Source organism: Chrysochloris asiatica, unplaced genomic scaffold (assembly GCF_000296735.1).
Source record: "Chrysochloris asiatica unplaced genomic scaffold, ChrAsi1.0 scaffold00056, whole genome shotgun sequence".
Classification (NCBI taxonomy): domain Eukaryota; kingdom Metazoa; phylum Chordata; class Mammalia; order Afrosoricida; family Chrysochloridae; genus Chrysochloris; species Chrysochloris asiatica.
In genome coordinates this window covers 759326-778529 of record NW_006408574.1, presented here as the reverse complement: position 1 = coordinate 778529, position 19204 = coordinate 759326, and the positions used below count along the sequence as shown (strand labels likewise).

Here is a 19204-nt window from a genome sequence, read left to right as displayed (position 1 = left end):
GCAACAATTGTGAGGTTGGCCCAGGACCGGGCAGTGTTTCGTTCTGTTGTGCACAGGGTCGTTCTGAGTTGGTACTGAGTCAATGGCACCTTACAACAACACCACTACACCAGGACTCCACAGAGCAGCTGGTGTATTAGAAATGTAGTTAGCAGCGCATCACATACCCCACTGCACCAACAGGGCTTCTATGGCAAAGTAGTTGGTCAGCAAAACAGAGGAAGACCCCCAGCGAGGGGGACTGATGCAGTGGTTACAACAGTGGGTCCCCATGTTCCAGCCATGAGGGTGGTGTGGGACCAGGCAGTGCCTCGTTCTGTTCTGCATAGGGTTGCTATGAGCCAGAACTAACTCAATGGCAGCTAACAACAGGAAAAGTGTACACAGATCTGTTATTTCTTACAACTGCATGGTAATCTACAATTCTTCCACTAGAAATCTCAATTTTCAAAGGTTATAGGAGAAAAGGAGAATAACCATGGCCCACCACGTTTCAACCGCATCGCTCACGTTCGTGGCAAATCCACTCATCATTCCCTCAGAAACAGTGGTTTAAGTGCAGGGAGGAGACAAGGGGTGCAGGACATGCGTGTTCAGTTCTCCTCCTCTGCAACAGGAAAAGAGTGGACCATGCCTGAAGTCAATAAAATGAAGCAATGAGGGCAGGTGAGGTAGGAATGTGGAGTATTTGAAGGCAGACAGCACGTCTGCGCTGTTAAATTCACTTGAGGGTGAAGAAGGATGTAGCCAGCCCAGCTGTGTGTTGACCTGAAGCTGATGTCATATTTGATTTGGCTGATCTGGGGTGGGGGGGCCTGGCAAACAGTTGGATTACACCCACACCGGCAGCCAGCCCACAGCAATGTCCTCTCGGCAGCACCATCGAGTCTTCAAACCTGCCTCAAACTCAGATCACCCAACAAGTCCCTCACGAGGCCAGTTTGTTAGAGTTACACCAAAACACCCCTGCCACCCACCTCAGCATTCCTGGATTTAATTGATGGCTGTTGTCTGCTTTAGGACAAACTGTGCCTTAGACACAAATCAGCCTGTCAGGCCAGACTGTTCGTTGGATTTCTTTCTGATTCTCAGACATATGTAGCGTACTCCTGGGGTGGCACTGTGGGTTAATGCGCTGGACTGCAAGGTTGGTTTCAACAACAAGGTCAGTAGTTCAAATTTACCAGCTGCTCCTCAGAATCCCTACACAGGGTCACTATGAGTCGGAACTGACCCGACGACACTTAACAACAACACTTCGGACTCCCAGCAAGAGCCTGAAGGAAGGCACTGATGCCCCCTGAGATACCACATTCAGCACAACACAGCTGTCCTATCTTGTGTCTCCTTTTTCCACCTCGCTTTCAGACACCCCTTGGCTCTGTGCGCTCTGGTCTTGTCTCTCAGACGCTGGGTCCATGGTACTGTGGTAGCTCAGGAGGGAGGAGCTGGCAGTGGTCTCTGTGAGGCACCAGTAGAATGTGGGGCCTGTCACCTGCCTGGACTTTATCTGTGGCTTTAGGTAACTGGGTCACAGACCTTGGCATTTCAAGGGCATTTTTGTCCCCAGGCATTTGATCAGGCTGTGACCAAGGATGGCTGCATGGTGGCTGGCTCTTGTAAGGAGGGATGGCCAACTTCCAGCTGACACCATGTGTACAGAGGCCCTTTGTCTCAGCTAGTGTCTGCCCACTGGCTCCTACAGCCCGCCCCCCCCCCACACTCACACACACACACACACACACACACTCACTATGGCCCCAGGAACAAGGCTGCTTGCAGAGTGCATTCTTGGACTCACCTCGACTCCTCACCACAGGAATGTACCTGTTTCATACATACAGAAACCGAGCTCAGATTTGCAACATCATGGTGATCAGAGCTCAGAGGAGTCCCTAGGGGTTCTAGTGACTCCCCCAGGCCTCTCTGCCCCTCATACCTTCCTAGAATTTCTTCCTATAAGAAATTGAGGCCGAGTCCATGGTCAGCAGTTCTGGGACTGGTCCTGCCCACTCTGCCTGGCTCCAAGCATGAGGAGGGAGGAGGGGACCTGAAGACAGAGGCCTCAAGCCAGGCAGAGCAGGATCTGGTGGGCAGCCTCATATTCTCTGATCCACCCAGGAGGCTGTTGGTGGGAGATGGAAGCTTCCGGAAGGAAGCTCAAAGTCGGGAATCAGGAGTAGAGTGCTTAGGTGTGGTGTGGGAGAGTGGCTTGCTACTCTATGGTATTTTTAGCCATAGTCTTGAAGCTCATATGAAATTATTGGGTTATTGTTGTTGTTAAGTGCCATTGAGTCAGTTCTAACTCATAGTGACCCTAGATTATTGAGTGGGACTATACTCAGTTATGAGTCTCGGAAAATTGGAAATTGTCAAAAGTGAAATGTAAACCATAAACATCAATATCTTAGGCATTAGTGAGCTGAAGTGGACTGGTATTGGCGATTTTGAATCTGACAACCACATGGTTTACTATCCCAGGAATGAAGAACTAAAGAGGAATGACATCGGATTCTTCATCAGAAAGAACATATCCAGATCTGTTATGCAGTACAACACTGTCTTTGATGGGATAATATCCACACATCTACAAGGAAGACTAGTTTAATACCACTATGATTAAAATTTGTGCACGAACCACTGAAGCCAGTGATGATGAAATTGGAGAATTCTACCAACTTCTTCAGATTGAAATTAATCAAACATGCAAACAAGATGTATTGATAATCACTGGTGATTGGAATGCAAAGCTTGAAAACAAAGAGGAAAGATTAGTAGATGGAAAATATGGCCTTGGTGATAGAAATGATGCTGGAGATCACATGATAGAATTTTTACAATACCAATGACTTTTTCATTGCAAATACCTTTTTTAAACAGCATAAAAGATGACTACACACATGGACCTCACCATATGGACTACACAGAAATCAAATTGACTACATCTGTGGAAAGAGACAGTGGAAAAGTTCCATATCATCAGCCAACACAAGGCCAGGGGTAGACTGTGGAACACACCATCAATTGGTAATATGCAAGTTAAGGCTGAAGAAAATTAAAACAAATCCACAAGAGCCAAAATATGACCTTGAACATATCCTACCTGAATTTACAGATTATCTGAAGAACAGATTTGATGCGTTAGACACTAAAGACCAAAGACCAGAAGAGTTGTGGGAAGACATCAAGAACATCATACAGGAAGAAAGCAAAAAATCATTAAGAAGACAAGAAAGAAAAAAAAAAAGACCAAAATGGATGAAACTTACTCTCCAGCATAGAGTTGCTAAAGCAAATGGAAAAAATGAGGGGGTACAAGAGCTGAACAGAAAATTTCAAAGGTCAGCTCGAGAAGACAAAGTCAAATATTACAACGAAATGTGCAGAGACTTGGAATTAGAAAACCAAAAGGGAAGAACATGCTCCGCATTTCTCAAGCTGAGGAAACTGAAGAAAAAATTAAAACCTCGACTTGCAGTATTGAAGGATTCTATGGACAAATTATTGAACGATGAATAAAGCATCAAAGGAAGATGGAAGGAATACACAGAATCACTGTACCAAAAAGAAATGGCTGATGTTCAACTGTTTCAAGAGGTAGCATATGATCAAGAGCCAATGATCCTGAAGGAAGAAGTCCAAAGAGCATTGAAGGCACCAGGAATTGATGGAAAACAAATTGAAATCTTTCAACAAAATGATGCGGCACTGGAGGTACTCACTCATCTCTGCCAAGAAATGTTGAAGACCTGGACAACTGATTGGAAGAGATCATATTTATTCCCATTCCAAAGAGAGGTGACCCAATGAAATGAGGAAATCATTGGGCAATATCATTGATGTCCCATGCAATTAAAGTTTTACTAAAGGTAATTTAAAAATGGCTGCAGCCATACACTGACAGAGAACTTTTAGAGATTCAAGCCGGATTCAAAAGAGAATGTGGAACAAGGGATATCACTGCTGACTTCAGATGGATGTTGGCTGAAAGCAGAGAATACCAGAAAGATGTTTACCAGTGCTTTATTGCTTTTGACTGTGTGGATCATGACAAGCTATGGACAACATTGTAAAGTATGAGCATTTCAGAACACTTAATTGTGCTCATGAGGAACCTGTACATGGACCAAAAGGCAGTTGTTCGAACAGAATAAGGGAACGCCGAATGGTTTCAAATCAGGAAAGGTGTGCGACAGGGTTATATTCTTTCACCATACGTATTGAATCTGTATGCTGAGCAAATAATCCAAGAAACTGGATTATATGAAGAAAAACGTTGCGCCAGGATTGGAGGAAGACTCTTTAACAACCTGTGATATGCAGATGATACAACCTTGTTTGCTGAAAGTGAAAAGGACTTAAAATACTCACTGTGGAAGATCAAAGACCACAGCCTTCGGCATGGGTTGCATCTCAATGTAAAGAAAACAAAAATCGTCACCACTGGACCAATAAACAACATCCATATAAATGGAGAAAGGATTGAAGTTGTTAGACTTCATTTTACTTAGGCCAACTATCAACAGTCATGGAGGCAACAGTCAAGAAATCCAATGTCGTATTGCACTGCGTACATCTGCTGCACAAGACCTCGTTAGAGTGTTGAAGAGCAAAGATGTCAGTTTGAGGATTGAGGTGTGCCACACCCAATCCGAGGATTATCCTTCCTGATCACATGTCCAAACTACAAGAAACAAAAGAAATTTTAGCAGACTTGCTTTTAAGAAGCATTCTGGCTGTACTTCTTTTAAGACAAATTTATTTATTTTTCTGGCAGGTCCATGGTACTTTCAATATTCTTTACCAACATTATAACTCAAATGCATTAATTCTTCTATGATGTTCATTATTCACTGTCCAATTTTTACATGCATATGAGGTGATTGAAAATGTCATGGCTTGGGTCAAGCACATCTTATTTCACAAACTGATATCTTTGCTCTTTAACACTTTAGAGAGGTCTTTTGCAACAAATTTGCCCAATGCAATAAATACATCGTTTGATTTCTCGACTGCTGCTTCCCTGAGTATAGATAGTGGATCAAAGCAAAATGAAGTCTTTGACAACTTCAATCTTTTCTCCATTTACTATGATGCTATTTATTGGTCCAGTTGTGAAGACTTTCATTTTCTTTATGCTGAGGTACAACCCATACTGAAGGCTGTGGTCTTTGATCTTCATCAGTAAGTGTTCTACATCCTCTTTACTTCCAGCAAGGTTGTATCATCTGTATATCATAGGTTGTTAATGAGTCTTCTCTAATCTTGATGTCATGTTCTTTTTCATATAATCCACTTTCTGAGATTATTTGTTCAGCATACAGATTGAATATGTATGATGAAAGCAGAGTCCTGACACACAGCTTCCCTGATTTTGACCTATTCAGTATCCCCTTGTTCTGTTTGAAGCACTGCCTCCTGGTCTGTTCTTTACGAACACAATTAAACGTTCTGGAATTCCCATTCTTAGCAATGTTATCCATAGTTTGTTACGATCCACACAGTCAATAAAGCACAGAAAAACATCTTTCTAGTATTCTCTGCTCTCACCCAAGATCCGTCTGGTGTCAACAAAGTCATCCTTCGTTTCACACCCTCTTTTGAACTGAGTTTGAGTTTCTGGAAGCTACCTGTCAATGTCCTGCTACAACTGATTTTGACTTTTCTTCAGGAAAAGTTTACTTGCATGTGCTAGTGATGACAGTGTTCCATGATGTCCGCATTCTGTTGGGTCATCTTTCTTAGGGATGGGCCCTGATATGCACTTCTTCCAACCTGTTGGCCACGTAGCTGTCTTCCAAATTTCTTGGCATAGTAGAGTGAGCTCCTGCATTACTGCATCCGTTGGCTGAAAGACTTCAATTTGGATTCCATCAATTCCAGGAACACTGTTTCCCAGTAATGCCTCCAGTGCAGCTCGACTTCTTTCCGAGCCATCGGTTCTTAAACATATGACCTCTCTTGAAATGGTTGAACATCAACCAATTCTTTTTTTTTTTAAGCTTTTATTATGAATTGGGTTATTGGGTTTACATGGAAGAACATCGATTTTGCACTCAACCAATCATATTTTGTTTCATTGCAATGATTACAATCCCCTCAATGTACCATTAGTTAACAGCATTTGCCTTTATTCCTCTCCCCTCCTTTTTTTAATGTACACAGAAACATGCAGGACTATATAATCGTTTAAACAACCAAAGGGCACACTCTGCAAACCAGCCTCTTGCCCGCCAGCACACAGCCGTTCACTCTTCATAAATCTAGAGTCCTCAGCTGCTCCCTTTCTCCATATCCTCATCTCTGCCTCCATCACTGGTGTTGCTGCTTCTCTGGATAGGGTCCCACATTCTGCTTATGATCTTCTCCCTTGATGGTCCTAGGGGCCTCTGTTCCTGGAACATAAGATTGACTACTTACCTCTTTATTTTACAAAACTTCTACCTTTATAGTTGTGACAATTGCAATTAGTCATGATAACAAATTACTCTAAGAATCTTATCCCCATCTCCTTTAACCAGACCCGTCTAGAAAAGAGGAAAACTATTCAGTGAGGATTCTACCTTCCTCCACACACTCTGAAACTAAACTCCCTCTTGAAAACTTGTAAGCCAGCCACTTTGTGCCTTTATAAGCCCCACCCCCATTTTAGGTAGCCAATGTCTAAACTGCCCATCCTGGTGTGGCACTGTGAGTAAATGTGCCAGACTGTAAACCTGTTTGAACTGCAAGCTTGGTGGTTCAAGCTCACCAGCTTCTCCTCAGAAGCCCTATACAGGGTCGCTATGGGTTGGAATCGACTTGACGGCACTTAACAACAATATCAGCTCTGTGTACAAAGGGGATAGGTTTAATCCTTGATGTGAAAACGCCTTCCCTCTCAGTTGGTATTTTGAGCTATTACATCCATAAGTATGTTGTTGTTGTTGTTGTTAGGTGCCATTGAGTCAGTACCAACTCATAGAAACCTTATGCACAGCAGAACGAAACACTGCCCAATCCTGGGCCAACCTCACTACTGTTGCCATGCTTGAGTCCATCAATGCTGCCACCTGACCAATCCATCTCACTGGGGGGTGTGTCTTCCTCTTTTTCTCTGACCCTCCATCTTACCAAACATGATATCCTTCTCCAGCGACTGCTCCCTCCTGACAATATGTCCAAAGTATGAGTGACGAAATTTGGCCATCCTGGCCTCCAAGGAGCACTCTGGCTGCAGCACTTTCAATATTCTCCTCCAACACCATAACTCAAATGCATCAATTCTCCTATGGCCTTCATTTACTGTCCAGCTTTCACATGCATATGAGGTTATTGAAAATATCATGGCTTGGGTTGGGTGCACTTTAGTCCTCAAGCTGGCAGCTTTGCTCTTCAACACTTTAAAAAGGTCTTGTGCAGCAGATTTGCTTAATGCAATACGTCGTTTGATTTCTAGACTGATGCTTCCATAAGTATAAGTCAAGTTAATCAAATTGTAGCAATTTGCACTTGTTTCCTTTATCAGATTTCTTTGTCTTCCTCTAGTCGAGCTCTGATCATCAAGCTATGGGAGCTAGGTCTAATGGGTACTATCTGTAAGTGTGGGTGTTCTTGTGTATCTCCCCCCACTTCATATCAGCTAGATGCTTCACTCTCAGTTCTAGCCCTCCATGGCTAGGTCCTTGTTTAAGAAAGGTATTTGCACAAGAAGGGCAAGAGGGTGGAAGAACAAGGAAGATGGGAAAACACTTAGGTAGGTTTTCATGGGCTAAACGAGACAGAGGTAAATAGTGATATATACTCAACCTTGGAACAACAGGGCTCTGTGATACAGAGATCGAGGCATATTCTGAATGGGCAAAAGAGGGAAAATTATGTTAAGATGCTTGACAGTCTTGTGGATATTGGTTTCACTTGCCTACTATTGTGAAATAGACATTTAAGTGGAATAGAAAGGAATATTGGGAAATAGGATTACAGAAAGCTTGTAAGCCCTTTTTCTCCCTGTAATCAATTGGAATACCTAAAAGGGGTTCTAGAATTTGTCCAGTGAAATACTCTGAAAGGCTCCTCATCAAGGCTTTGTAGAGTATGAGGCATTAGGTGGAATCCTGAGCCCCATCCAGAACCTTCTGAGGTGGGACATTCCCACTTAAAAGGGCATGCAGAGCAACCCGGAGTGGCTAGAGGAACAAAAGTTACTTCTTGAAAGAAAAGCCAGCAGGAAAAAACAACAACAACAACAGCAAAACAAAACAAAACAAAAAAACACTACAGACTGACTATTACAAGAACAAACAAGCTATACACCTGGGAGCTATCTAGGCAAGCCATCAAGGCCCTTCAGAACAAACCTCCTTCCAAGACTGAAACTTAAAAGGAACACAGGAGCAGGGTTGTAAGCTCGCTGGTGACCACGTTGGTCTGCTTGTGAGTGAAAGTTGGGGAAAGGCAGTGATGAAGACATAGGCTGAGTCCTACCATGTTCCATAGACTTGAGATGAGAGAGAGAAGAGGAAGGACTGGTTATTCCAAAGTTTAGGGAGACTTGGGAACTCCTGAGCCCATGGACACTGACCTAGTCCCTGGAGGCTAGAGCTGAGAGTGGCGCATCCAGCTAATTATGAAGTAGGGAGAGGCATGCAAGGACACCCAAACTTGCAGATAGTATCTATTTGACCTAGCTTGGAAGGCTTAATAATCAGAACTCAACTAGAGGAAGACAAAGAAGTTTGATACAGGAAGGAAGTGTAAATTGCTACAATTTGATGAACTGGACCTTGGTTGTTCAAAATACCAACCAAGAGGGAAGGAGTCTTCACATCAAGGACCAACCCCATCCCCTCAGTACACAGGATTAATAGGGATGGGCAACTTAGACTAAAATGGGGGTGGTGATGGCTATAAAGGCATGAAGTGACTGGCTTACAAGTTTTTAAGAGGGAGTTTCGTTTCAGAGTGAGCAGGGGAAATTAGAATCCCCAAGGAATAGTTTTCATCTTGTCTGGAGGGTTTGGTCTGGTGAAAGGAGATGGGGATTGGATTCTTTCTATGCAATAGTGAGTAATTGCTATCATGACTAATTGTGATTGTCACAACTGTAAAAGTAGAAGATGTATAATAAAAAGGGAGTAGTAGTTAATCTTACATTCCAGAAACAGAGGACCCTAGGACCACCAGGAGGGAAGAGCATGAACAGAATGTGGAATCCTAACCAGAGAAGCTGCTCCTTGGAAACCCTATACAGGGTCACTATGGGTCAGAATCGACTCAATGGCACTCAACAACAACAACAACCAGAGAAGCAACGACACCAGAGATGGAGGCAGACATGAGGACATGGAGAGATAGAGCAGCTGAGGACTCTAGTCTCACAGAAAGAAAAAGGCTGTGTGTTAGCGGGCAGGAGGCAGGCTTGCAAAGTGTGCCCTTTGGTTGTTTAAGTGATTATATATTCCTATGTGTTTTTATGTACATTAAAAAAAAAAGAGGAAATGGAGGCAAATACTGTTAACAAATGACGCATGGAAGGGATTGTAATCATTGCAATGAAACAAAATATGATTGGTTGAGTGCAAAACCAATGTTCTCCCATGTGAACTACCACTCTATTCACAATAAAGTTTTTTTGTTTTTTTTTTAAAAAGGTACTTGCAATGACAAAGTCTTTGGTCTTGCAAAATTCTATCATGCAATCTCCAGCATCATTTCTATCACCAAGGCCATATTTTCCAACTACCGATCCCTTCTCTTTTTTTCCAACCTTTGCATTCCAATCACCAGTAATTACCAGTACCTCTTGATTGCATGTTTGATCTATTTTAGACTGAAGAAGTTGGTAGAATTCTTCAATTTCATTATCACTGACTTTAGTGGTCAATGTGTAAATTTGAATAATAATGGTATTTACTGGTCTTCCTTGTTGTTGTTGTTAAGTGCTGTTGAGTCAGTTCTAACTCATAGTCACCCTGTGTAGGGTTTCTGAGGAGCAGCTGGTAGGTTTGAACTGGCAACCTTGTGACTCACAGTGCAGTGCTGAACCTACAGCACTATACCAGGTCTTCCTTGTAGGTCTGTGGATATTCTCCTATCACAGACAGCATTATACTTCAAGATAAATCTTGAAATGTTCTTGATGATGAATGTGAGACCATTCCTCTTCAATGTGTCATTCCTGGCATAGTCAGATTTAACATGGCCAATACCAGTCCATTTCAGCTCACTAATGCCTAGGACATCCATCTTTATGTGTCCCATTTCATTTTTGACAACTTCCAATTTTCCAGAATTCTGGTGTAGTGCTTAAGATACGCATTGGATTACTCACTGAAAGGAGTCCTGGTGTGGTGCTGTGGGTTAATGCTCTGGACTGCAAAGTTGGTTTGAGCTACAAGGTTGGCAGTTCAAGGTCACCAGCCGCTCCTAGGAAATCCTATGTAGGGTCGCTATGAGTCGATACCAACTCGATGACACTGAACAACAACAACAACACTAACTGAAATGTCAGCTGTTGGAACCTACCAGTTGCTCCTGGGAAACCCTATTCGGGTTCACTATGAATCGGAACCAACTCGACGGCACTTAGCAACAACAATTTTCCTAGATTCATACTTTGTACATTCCATGTTCCTATTATTAATGGATGTTTGCAGCTGTTTCTCCTCATTCTTAGTTGTGCCCCATCAGCAAATGAAGGTATTCCTTTCACGTCGTCATGGTCAACTCTATTTTGAGGAGGCAGCTCTTCCCCAGTCGTATTTTGAGTGCCTGCCAACCTGATCTTCCAGCATGATATCTGACAGTGTTATGGTATTATCCATCATGTTTTAATATTCTGGTGCTACCTGACAGTGTTCCACTGTATTCATAAGGTTTTCAGTGGCTAAACATTTGGAGTCCTGGTGTGGTGCTGTAGGATAAATACTGGACCGCAAGGTTGCTTTGAATCACAAGGGCGGAGGTTCGAACTCATCAGCTGCTCCTTGGAAACCCTATACAGAGTTGCTATAAGTCAGAACCAACTAGACATCACTTAACAACAACAAACATTGGGAAATGGTCCACCTTTTCTTCTCAGACTAAGATGGGTTAGTAGCCTGTTAACTCCCTAATAAATCCCGAAATCTGAATATGGACTATGAGTTCTGTGTGGCTACTGCAGCGAATGACCAACCCCAGCGGAGAGGTGGAGGCCATGGGAGGGACTGCTGGAGTCAGGATTGGTGGAAAAGTTGATAGATGAAGGTTTGTCTGACCTCTTCCTCACGGGGCTCAACCTTGGATTGATGCTGCCCACTAAAGTTTGGTGAGGTCAGGGCTGTCCAGGAGGAAGGAAGCCAGCCCCTTGGAAGCCAAGTCAGACCCACTTAGGTTCAGATGTTCCCTGCCCTTCTGAGAGGCCAAAACCCCTGTGCCGACCTAGCCCGGTTTATGCGTGGCCCAGTGACTCACTGCCTAGCTCCAAGTGCCCGCCCTTGCTAAGGTCTTGGCATGTGACCAGCAGACACCCCAAACCCCAGTGGAATTGGGGCATGACTAGGCACTGGTTACGTGTCTACCGCTCCCTTCCCCCCTAGAGGTTCCAGAAAACCCGGTCGGACTTCAAGCTGGGCCTCGGCATTGCCCAGGGGCTGCCTGGGGACAAAGCCTGAACTAGTGAGTGGATACCCTACAATGTCCTGAACCCCCCTCCCTCCTTCTGTGGACAAGGCACAGCTGGAGGACCACCATGAGAGCCATTAGGCATTTTCTCCAAGTGTTCTGTGGTCCAGCCTGGCACATAAGTGGGGGCAGCTGCCGCCGCAGCCCACACTGTGCGCGCATGCCCTGTGGAGTTCTGTGCAGAAGGGTTTTGATGAGACCACCCACGTGGTCCTGTGCCAGGCTTGGGAGAGGTGCCCACTGTGTCAGTGTGTCCTCAGGCCACAGGAGGACGAGAGCCAGCCTCTCCAGTCCCTCAGCCTTCCCAGCAGTCCCCCACACCAGCAGCCCCCACTTCCCAATGATGCTGTGGCCACACAGCCAGATGCCTGGAGGGGGGCACACAGCCCCAGGGCCAGAGCTACTGTGAGGACAGAGAGGGGCGTGGGCTGTCAGCAGAGCAGCTATTTCAGGGGTCCCTGTGCACCCCGGCTCCACATTTGTTCCCATAGCTCAATGCAGCAGCAACACAACGGGGTAACTGCAGGTCAAACTATGACCTGCCTGCAGTCCCCCACACTCGGGCCACTCCTGGTCACTCTGTCCCCCTCCCCACAGTTGTCCCTCCTGCCCTGCCTCCCCACTGCCTTCCTGGGATGCAGGGCTAGGAACAGGCCTGGTGACATTCTAGACCCAAGGCTGAGATTCTCAGTGTAGGAGATTCCCACCCACCCGTCCTGGCATGAAGGCCAGTTCCAGGCATGGCCTTGCAGGCACTGAGGGGCAGCTCCTTGGTTTCTGCCCACTTCCTCCTCACCTTAGTCCCCAGAACACAGCACCATCCCCATACACCGAGACTGAGTTTTATTGGGGCATGTGTGTAGTCTGTGTGTAGTCTGTGTGTAGTCTGCGTGTAGTCTGCGTGTAGTCTGCGTGTAGTCTGTGTAATCTGTGTGTAGTCTATGTCCCCACATGAAACTCCAGCCTTTCTGAGTCCTGGTCACTGCTGTGTCCACGTGTCTGACACATTGGTAGGGCCAAGAATACATGCAAGAACGCTCCTGGAGCAGGGCCGAGAACACACATGCGCATTCCATTCATGGATTCTGTCTGGGTCTCCGCGTCGTCTCTGTGCAGCTCTGGTATCACATCTGTCTACACCAGCTCTCCTCGGTCCTGGGTGGACTATAGAGCCAGACATGCAGCAGAGGAGTGTACGGGGTTTCCAGGGAGCAGACTCAGGCCTTGGCACTGTGAGTTAATGCACTAGACTGCAAAGTCAGTTTGAACCGCAAGGTCAGTGGTTCAAGCTCACCAGCCACTCCTTGGAAACCCTGTACAGGTTTGCTATGGGTCAGAACAGATTCTATAGCACTTAACATCAACAACAAGGCTCTGGTCATGCTGGGATCCTGTCCACTGCCAGCTGGCTGCCCATGGAACAAGGTCACATGGGGTGAAGTGGGGGCAGGGTCTTGGCTGTGAGGAGCCCCAAAAGGCCTCAGGGCTGGGCCCCTACCTGTGGCCTCAGGAGACACCACTGGCCTAGTCCCAGGGCCAGAAGAGCTGGACCGCAGCTGCCACCAAAATGACCCCGAGGGTCAGCGCCACAAAGACAACGCTGGCCACCCAGACGTCAAAGCTCTGTGCCTGCTTCTGGGCTGGTGCTTCGGCTGGAATCATGTTGGTCAGGTTGAGCATGTAGCCCAGCGTCCAGCCTATGTCGGTCCCGCCGGCCTGGGGACAGGCATCTGGTCAGAGCTCCAGAGAGCAGCCCCAACTCCCTACTCACCGCAGCCAGGCTGAAGGTGGGGTCTGAAGGTCACCTGTCTGCGGAACTCGATGCTGGGCCAGGTCTGCTCTGTGAAGCCGTAGCCTTCCAGCAGGAGCGTGAAAATGTAGAGACCTGAGGCGCAGTAGTCCCGAAGCCAGCGGTGGTCCTCAGGGTAGCTTGCGTCCACCTGTTGCCAGGGAGGCCAAGGCATCAGGGGTTGGGGAGGTGGGCCTGGGACCCCCCCAGAAGCCAAGCATCACAGTGATGGATGGGGGCCATCCACTGGCCAGGCTGAATGGCCAACAGATGGAGGGGTTGGGGGCCTGGGCAGTCAGCAGACAGCTCTCCCCAGCAGCTCTTTTGGAGTGTCTCATGGAATCTGCCAAGAGGAGCCCCTATTTCATGCTGACCAGACTGGAGGCTTCTACCAGAGCAGGGTAACCATGGCTGCCTTCCCTCCCATGGGCTCCCCCAGACCCTGCTGTCCACACCCACCCTGGTTCTGTCCCCTTGGAAGCAGAGGCACTCACCACCTTCCAGGGCTGCTGACAGAACCTCCAGATGGTGGTGTTGACTGAGTCCAGCGATTGCCCGGAGGTGATGTTCAGGAAGTGGAAGGTGTAATAGAAGTTGGCAAAGGCCTAAGGGTGAGAATGCAGCGGGGACGTCCTGCTCTAGGGCTGGGGGCCAGCAGGGACCCCACACCACCCGCGCCGAGGACAGTGAGAGGCGCTCACATAGAAACGACCTTGCACCGGGGGCTGGTAGACCCCGTCAAACGCGCAGTCTTTTCGGCCCACACAGCCGGAGAAGTTGAAGAGCTCCCTGATGGCCGAGATGCAGGTCCCGGGGTTCCCCAAGCCCTCAAGGGTGATGTTCCGGGCGGCCCCACCGGGAGGTGAGGCGCCGACACAGGGTGTGTCGAACACGGGTGCCAAGGGTACCGTGGCGAGGTAGCCGCTGTGATAGCAGGGGTGGCGAACTGGGCCGGATGGACTGGCCTGCGGGGGACCGGGTCTGAGCACCGCGGGACACGGCGACCCCCACCCCCTGTCTCACGGGTCTGACCTGCACCAGGCGGGCCAGCAGCCGGTTCAGCATCTGGTCACGGCCGAAGCACAGATAGCTGTGTGTGTAGACACTGTAGTTGGAACCATAGAGGCGGAGGGTGGCCTCTGTGCTGGTGTCCAGGATGGGGCCCCCGGGAACGAAGGAGATCTGCGTGGACGCCCCACCCATGTCCAAGGCGCCCACCAGCGTTGCCTCGGGGGGTCGGACCCACTCTCCGGAGAAGGTGTACTGAACACAGACAGGGCTCCTTCAGACCCCATGTGACCCTAGTCCCACCCCATCCACAAGTTCTGCCCTTCACACCCTAACCCACCCCCACCCCTCAGGGGGACAGGGGCACCGTGAGCAGCATCCCCAGGACGTAGTTGATTGTGATCCAACTAAAGGCGCCTTCGTCCAGCCCGGTCAGGAGCGTGGCGCCCCGAAAATCCACGGGGGACTGGTTCAGGACCCGAGTGACTTCCGCGAAGATACGCTCAGCCTGAGAGTTGTTCTTCAAGCTGGACAAAGGTAAAGGCCGCGTTGGCTGAAGCCAGGGTGTTCCTACTCCATCTACCTCGGAGTCTGTGAGCACAAGCCTCACCTGAGCAGCCTCATGCCGGCTGTGGCTCCCAGAAACATGGGCGTCTTCGGGTGCTGTGCCTTGGGGATCAACGCCAGTGCCTCCTCCAGGCAGCCCCGCAGGCTCTCACCGGCCTGGGCGGGGTTGGACACATAGGAGGAGATCCCGGGTCCTGGAACAGAGGGCTGGGGCCAGGCTCCCGGCTACTGAGCTGAGACACTAGCTCCTGAGAGGAAGGGTCATTCCAACAAGTGCATGAGGACCAATTGGAAAAGGTGTCTGCAGATGAGAACATCCCGGATTACAAAGGCCCCTAAATTCAAAGAGTGGCTTAATGGTTTGCTAAACACAAGGTCAGTAGTTCAAACCCACCAAACCTCTTGGGGAGAACTCTCGTAAAGGTTTAATCTGAGAAACTCTAAAGAGATTCTATTATGTCCTAGAGAGTGCCTCTGAGTCAGAATTGACCATGGGCAGTGGGTTTTGATGAAAGAGACAGAAGAGGGTGGTGCTGGATTACTCAAAAAACAAGGTAAACATGGGCTTACTTATGTTTACTTACCAATCTGTAGTGAATTCCCCATGGAATTTGGTGGAAAACACGTGAAAGTGCTCTCTACAGATTAGTATGCAAGCATTAATGTTGTTGTTGTTAAGTGCCATCAAGTCAATTCCGACCCATAGTGATCCTGTATAGGATTCCCAAGGAGCAGCTGTTGAGCTTGAACCACTGACCTTGTGGTTCAAAGCGACTTTGCAGTCCAGTGCATTAATCCCCAGCCCATGCTCACTTTGCTGACTGGACACCTTATCCCTGGGAGAACAGAGGACCATTTGACCACAGAAATTGGAGCATTGTGGTCATAAACCAGGAAACACCTGGGGCCACCAGGAGCTGGGAGAGGCCAGATACTGTCCTTCTGTAGAGCCTCGGAGGGGGCTCCACCCAGACACCTGGTTTGGGCTTCTGCCTCCAGAGCTTCAGAGGATGCGTCCTCCTCGTGGTTTGAAGCCCAGCTGGGATATTTTGTTGCAATAGCCCCTAGGATATTCAGGCTGGCTTCCTTCCTTGCTCCCTCAGGTTCCTGGCAGGCAGCTACCCATCAGATGAGAGTAGGTAGTCTTGGGGTCCAGAGACAGGGGCTGCCAAGGGAACTGATGCTGGGAGGCAGGGACATGTAGGAAAGACGAGTGAGTAAGTGGGTCCCGTGGGACATGCAAGGCATGCCGTGTAACCTCTCTGAGTCCGATTTCACTAGGGTGACTTGCTGGTCGTCAGGAAGGTAGAGGACGTAGCTCCTCCCCCGGCTCCACACCTCTCTTCCCCACATGGGACCCCCTACTGCCCACTGACCTTCTGCCTCGCAGGTCAGGGCTTGGCTGACCACACCTGTGTCATTCTCCTTGTCCGCTGGCCACTTGTACACGAAGAGGGATGTGTGGGAGGAGCCAGCATCAAACACAATCCCAAACTGGGAATGACACAGGTTAGGAGGGTGCAGGTAGCATCATCCCAGCCCGCATCCCTTGTTCTGGACCAACCAGCACACACCTTGGTTTCTGGGGGCAGGAGGATGCTGGTGACCTCTACCAGGACAAGGACAAGTGCAGTGAGGCCCAAGGTGGCGGCAATCCCCAGAAGGGCGGTGAGGACCCTCTCCTTCATGGATAGTCCCATGCTGGCACCTACAGTGGGCACAACAGTGATTTTCAGATACCACCTGCTGCTCTTCCCTCACTCATCTGAAGGAACGAGCTCAGCACATCCAGTGTAAAAAACCCCAAGGTTTGTTTCTTTAAAACAAAATTTCTCTTTAGGTTCCTTATTTCTGCTTATCGTTAAGTTTAAGAGATGCTGCTGTTTTCAGACATGTCTGTAGAAGAGCTTAAGAAATAGTATCATTAAAACTAGCTCAGCAGGCTGTAACAGCAGATTCCAGTAATGATTGTTTAAGGGACTCCAGAAAAAGGATCTTGCAAATGTTTGCAAAACTTAAAAAGACCATATTAGAAAATAGTTTGAAAGTAACTCAAGAAATCAGTTAGTCAATTACAGTTATGTAAGGGTATTCTAAAACTGTGATGTTGGGCATGATTTAAAATGTCTGTCCTGAGTCTAAATCTAAATCAAACCTCCATTGTTATACTACACTTGTCCAAAGTACTTTCTGCTTTCCTAAAGCGTGTAATTTCTTATATTGATTTACTTTTCTTTATAACTTTTGTCAATTGAGTGCAGGTTTACAGAGCAGATCATCAATTTTACATTCAACAAATCCTACACTTTGTTTCCTTTCAATGATTGCAATCCCGCCCATGTAACAATAGTTCGCCCACTTCCTCCCTGAAGTTCTATCCCCATTCCACCCTCTCTCCCAGATCTTCTCAATTTTGTCCTTAGGTAAATGTTGCCCTTTTGATCTTAAACGATTTACCATTCTCTGGTGAGCAGACCTTACTAATGTTGTTCCCCCTATATATCTCTGCTGCTTGGTTGAAAATTGCTCTACAAGGATGAATTCCTTTCCAGACCTGAAGGGTGACTAGAGTATTGGGTTCCTCTAGTCCCTTTCTGAACAGTAAACTTGGTCTTTTTTTTTTTTTTTAATAATTTTTAGTTTTGTTCCACATTTTCTCCCACCTTATCTGGGACCCTCTAATGTGATCCCTTTCAAACCAGTTGGTAGTGGTAACTGGGCACCATCTAGTTCTTCTGATCTCAGAGTTGCGGAGATAGATGTTCATCTGTTCCATTAGTCCATTGCACTAGTTGGCTCTAAGCATCTTCAATTTTCAACATTCTCCTTTCTTCCGCACACGGAGAAACCAGTATTACACCTGAGATGGCTGCTCATGAGTAAGACTCAAGAGCAGATTTGATGTATTAGGGACTAATGACTAAAGACCAGGGGAGTTACAGGATGACATCAAGAACATCACACAGGAAGAAAGCAGCAGGTCATTTAAAATACAGAAAAGAAAGAAAAAACCAAAATGGATGTCACTAGAGACTTTGAAATGTGCTCTTGAATGTGGAGAAGCTAAAATGACTAGAAGAATGATAAAGTAAGAAAAGCTGAACAGAAAATTTGAAAGGGCAGCTCGAGAAGACAAAGCATTATAATGAAATGTGCAAAGACCTGGAGCTGGAAAACCAAAATGGAAGAACATTTCTCAAGCTGAAAGAACTGAAGAAGAAATTCAAGCCTCGACTTGAAATATTGAAGGATTCTCTGGGCAAGCTTTGAATGATGCAGAAAGCGTCAGAAAAAGATGAAAGAATACAAAGTTACTAAACCAAAAAGAATTGGTTGGTGTTTAACCATTTCAGTAAGTAGCATCTGATCAAGAACCAGTGTTACTGAAGGAAGAAGTCCAAGCTACACTGAGGCGTTGGTGAAAAGCAAGGCCCCAGGAACTGACGCCATCCAAATGGAAACTTTCAACAAACTGATGCAGCACTGGAGGCACTCACTCATGTATGTCAAGGAATTTGGAAAACAACTACCTTGCCAACTGATTAGAAGAGATTCATATTTGTGCCCATTCCAGAGACAGGTGATCCAACTGAATGTGGAAATCATTGAAGAGTATTATTAATATCATATGCAAGTAACCTTTTGCTGAAGATAATTTTAAAAACAGTTTCAACAGTGTATCCACAGGGAACTGCCAAAAATTCAAGCTGGAAATTCGGAAGAGGACCTAGAACAGGGGATATCATTGCTGGTGTCACATGGATCTTGGCTGAAGGGACAGACTATCAGCAAGACGCTTACCTGTGCTTTACTGACCAAGCAAAGGTTCTGACTGTGTAGATCATGACAACTATGGACAACAGTGTGAAAAATGCAAATTCCAGAACACTTCATTGTGTTCATGAGGAACCCATTCACAGACCAAGAGGCAGTCATTCAAACCGAATAAGGGAACAATGAATCCTTTAAAATCAAGAAAGGTGTGCCCCAGGGTTATATCATTTCACCATACTTGTGGTGCTGTGGGTTAATGCGCCAGACTGTAAAGCCGTTTGAACTGCAAGCTTGGCGGTTCAAGCTCACCAGCTGCTCCTCAGAAACCCTATGGGTCGGGATCGACTCGACAGCACCTCACAACAACAACAACATTCAATGTGTACAATAAGCAAATAGTCCGAGAAGCTGGATTCTATGAAG

The 19204-nt window shown here is 46.9% G+C and overlaps 1 protein-coding gene across 1 annotated transcript; it reads right to left on the bottom strand.

Moving 5' to 3' along the window:
* Nucleotides 1-13167: 13167 nt before the first annotated feature.
* ENTPD8 (ectonucleoside triphosphate diphosphohydrolase 8) lies at nucleotides 13168-16707 on the bottom strand. The gene is made up of 9 exons (XM_006863776.1): nucleotides 16582-16707; nucleotides 16384-16501; nucleotides 15051-15201; nucleotides 14808-14967; nucleotides 14465-14695; nucleotides 14134-14397; nucleotides 13927-14037; nucleotides 13449-13583; nucleotides 13168-13359 (listed from the first exon to the last, which is right to left on the bottom strand). Exons 1-9 carry the CDS (start codon nucleotides 16705-16707, stop codon nucleotides 13168-13170), a joined length of 1488 nt encoding a protein of 495 aa, XP_006863838.1.
* Nucleotides 16708-19204: the final 2497 nt, after the last annotated feature.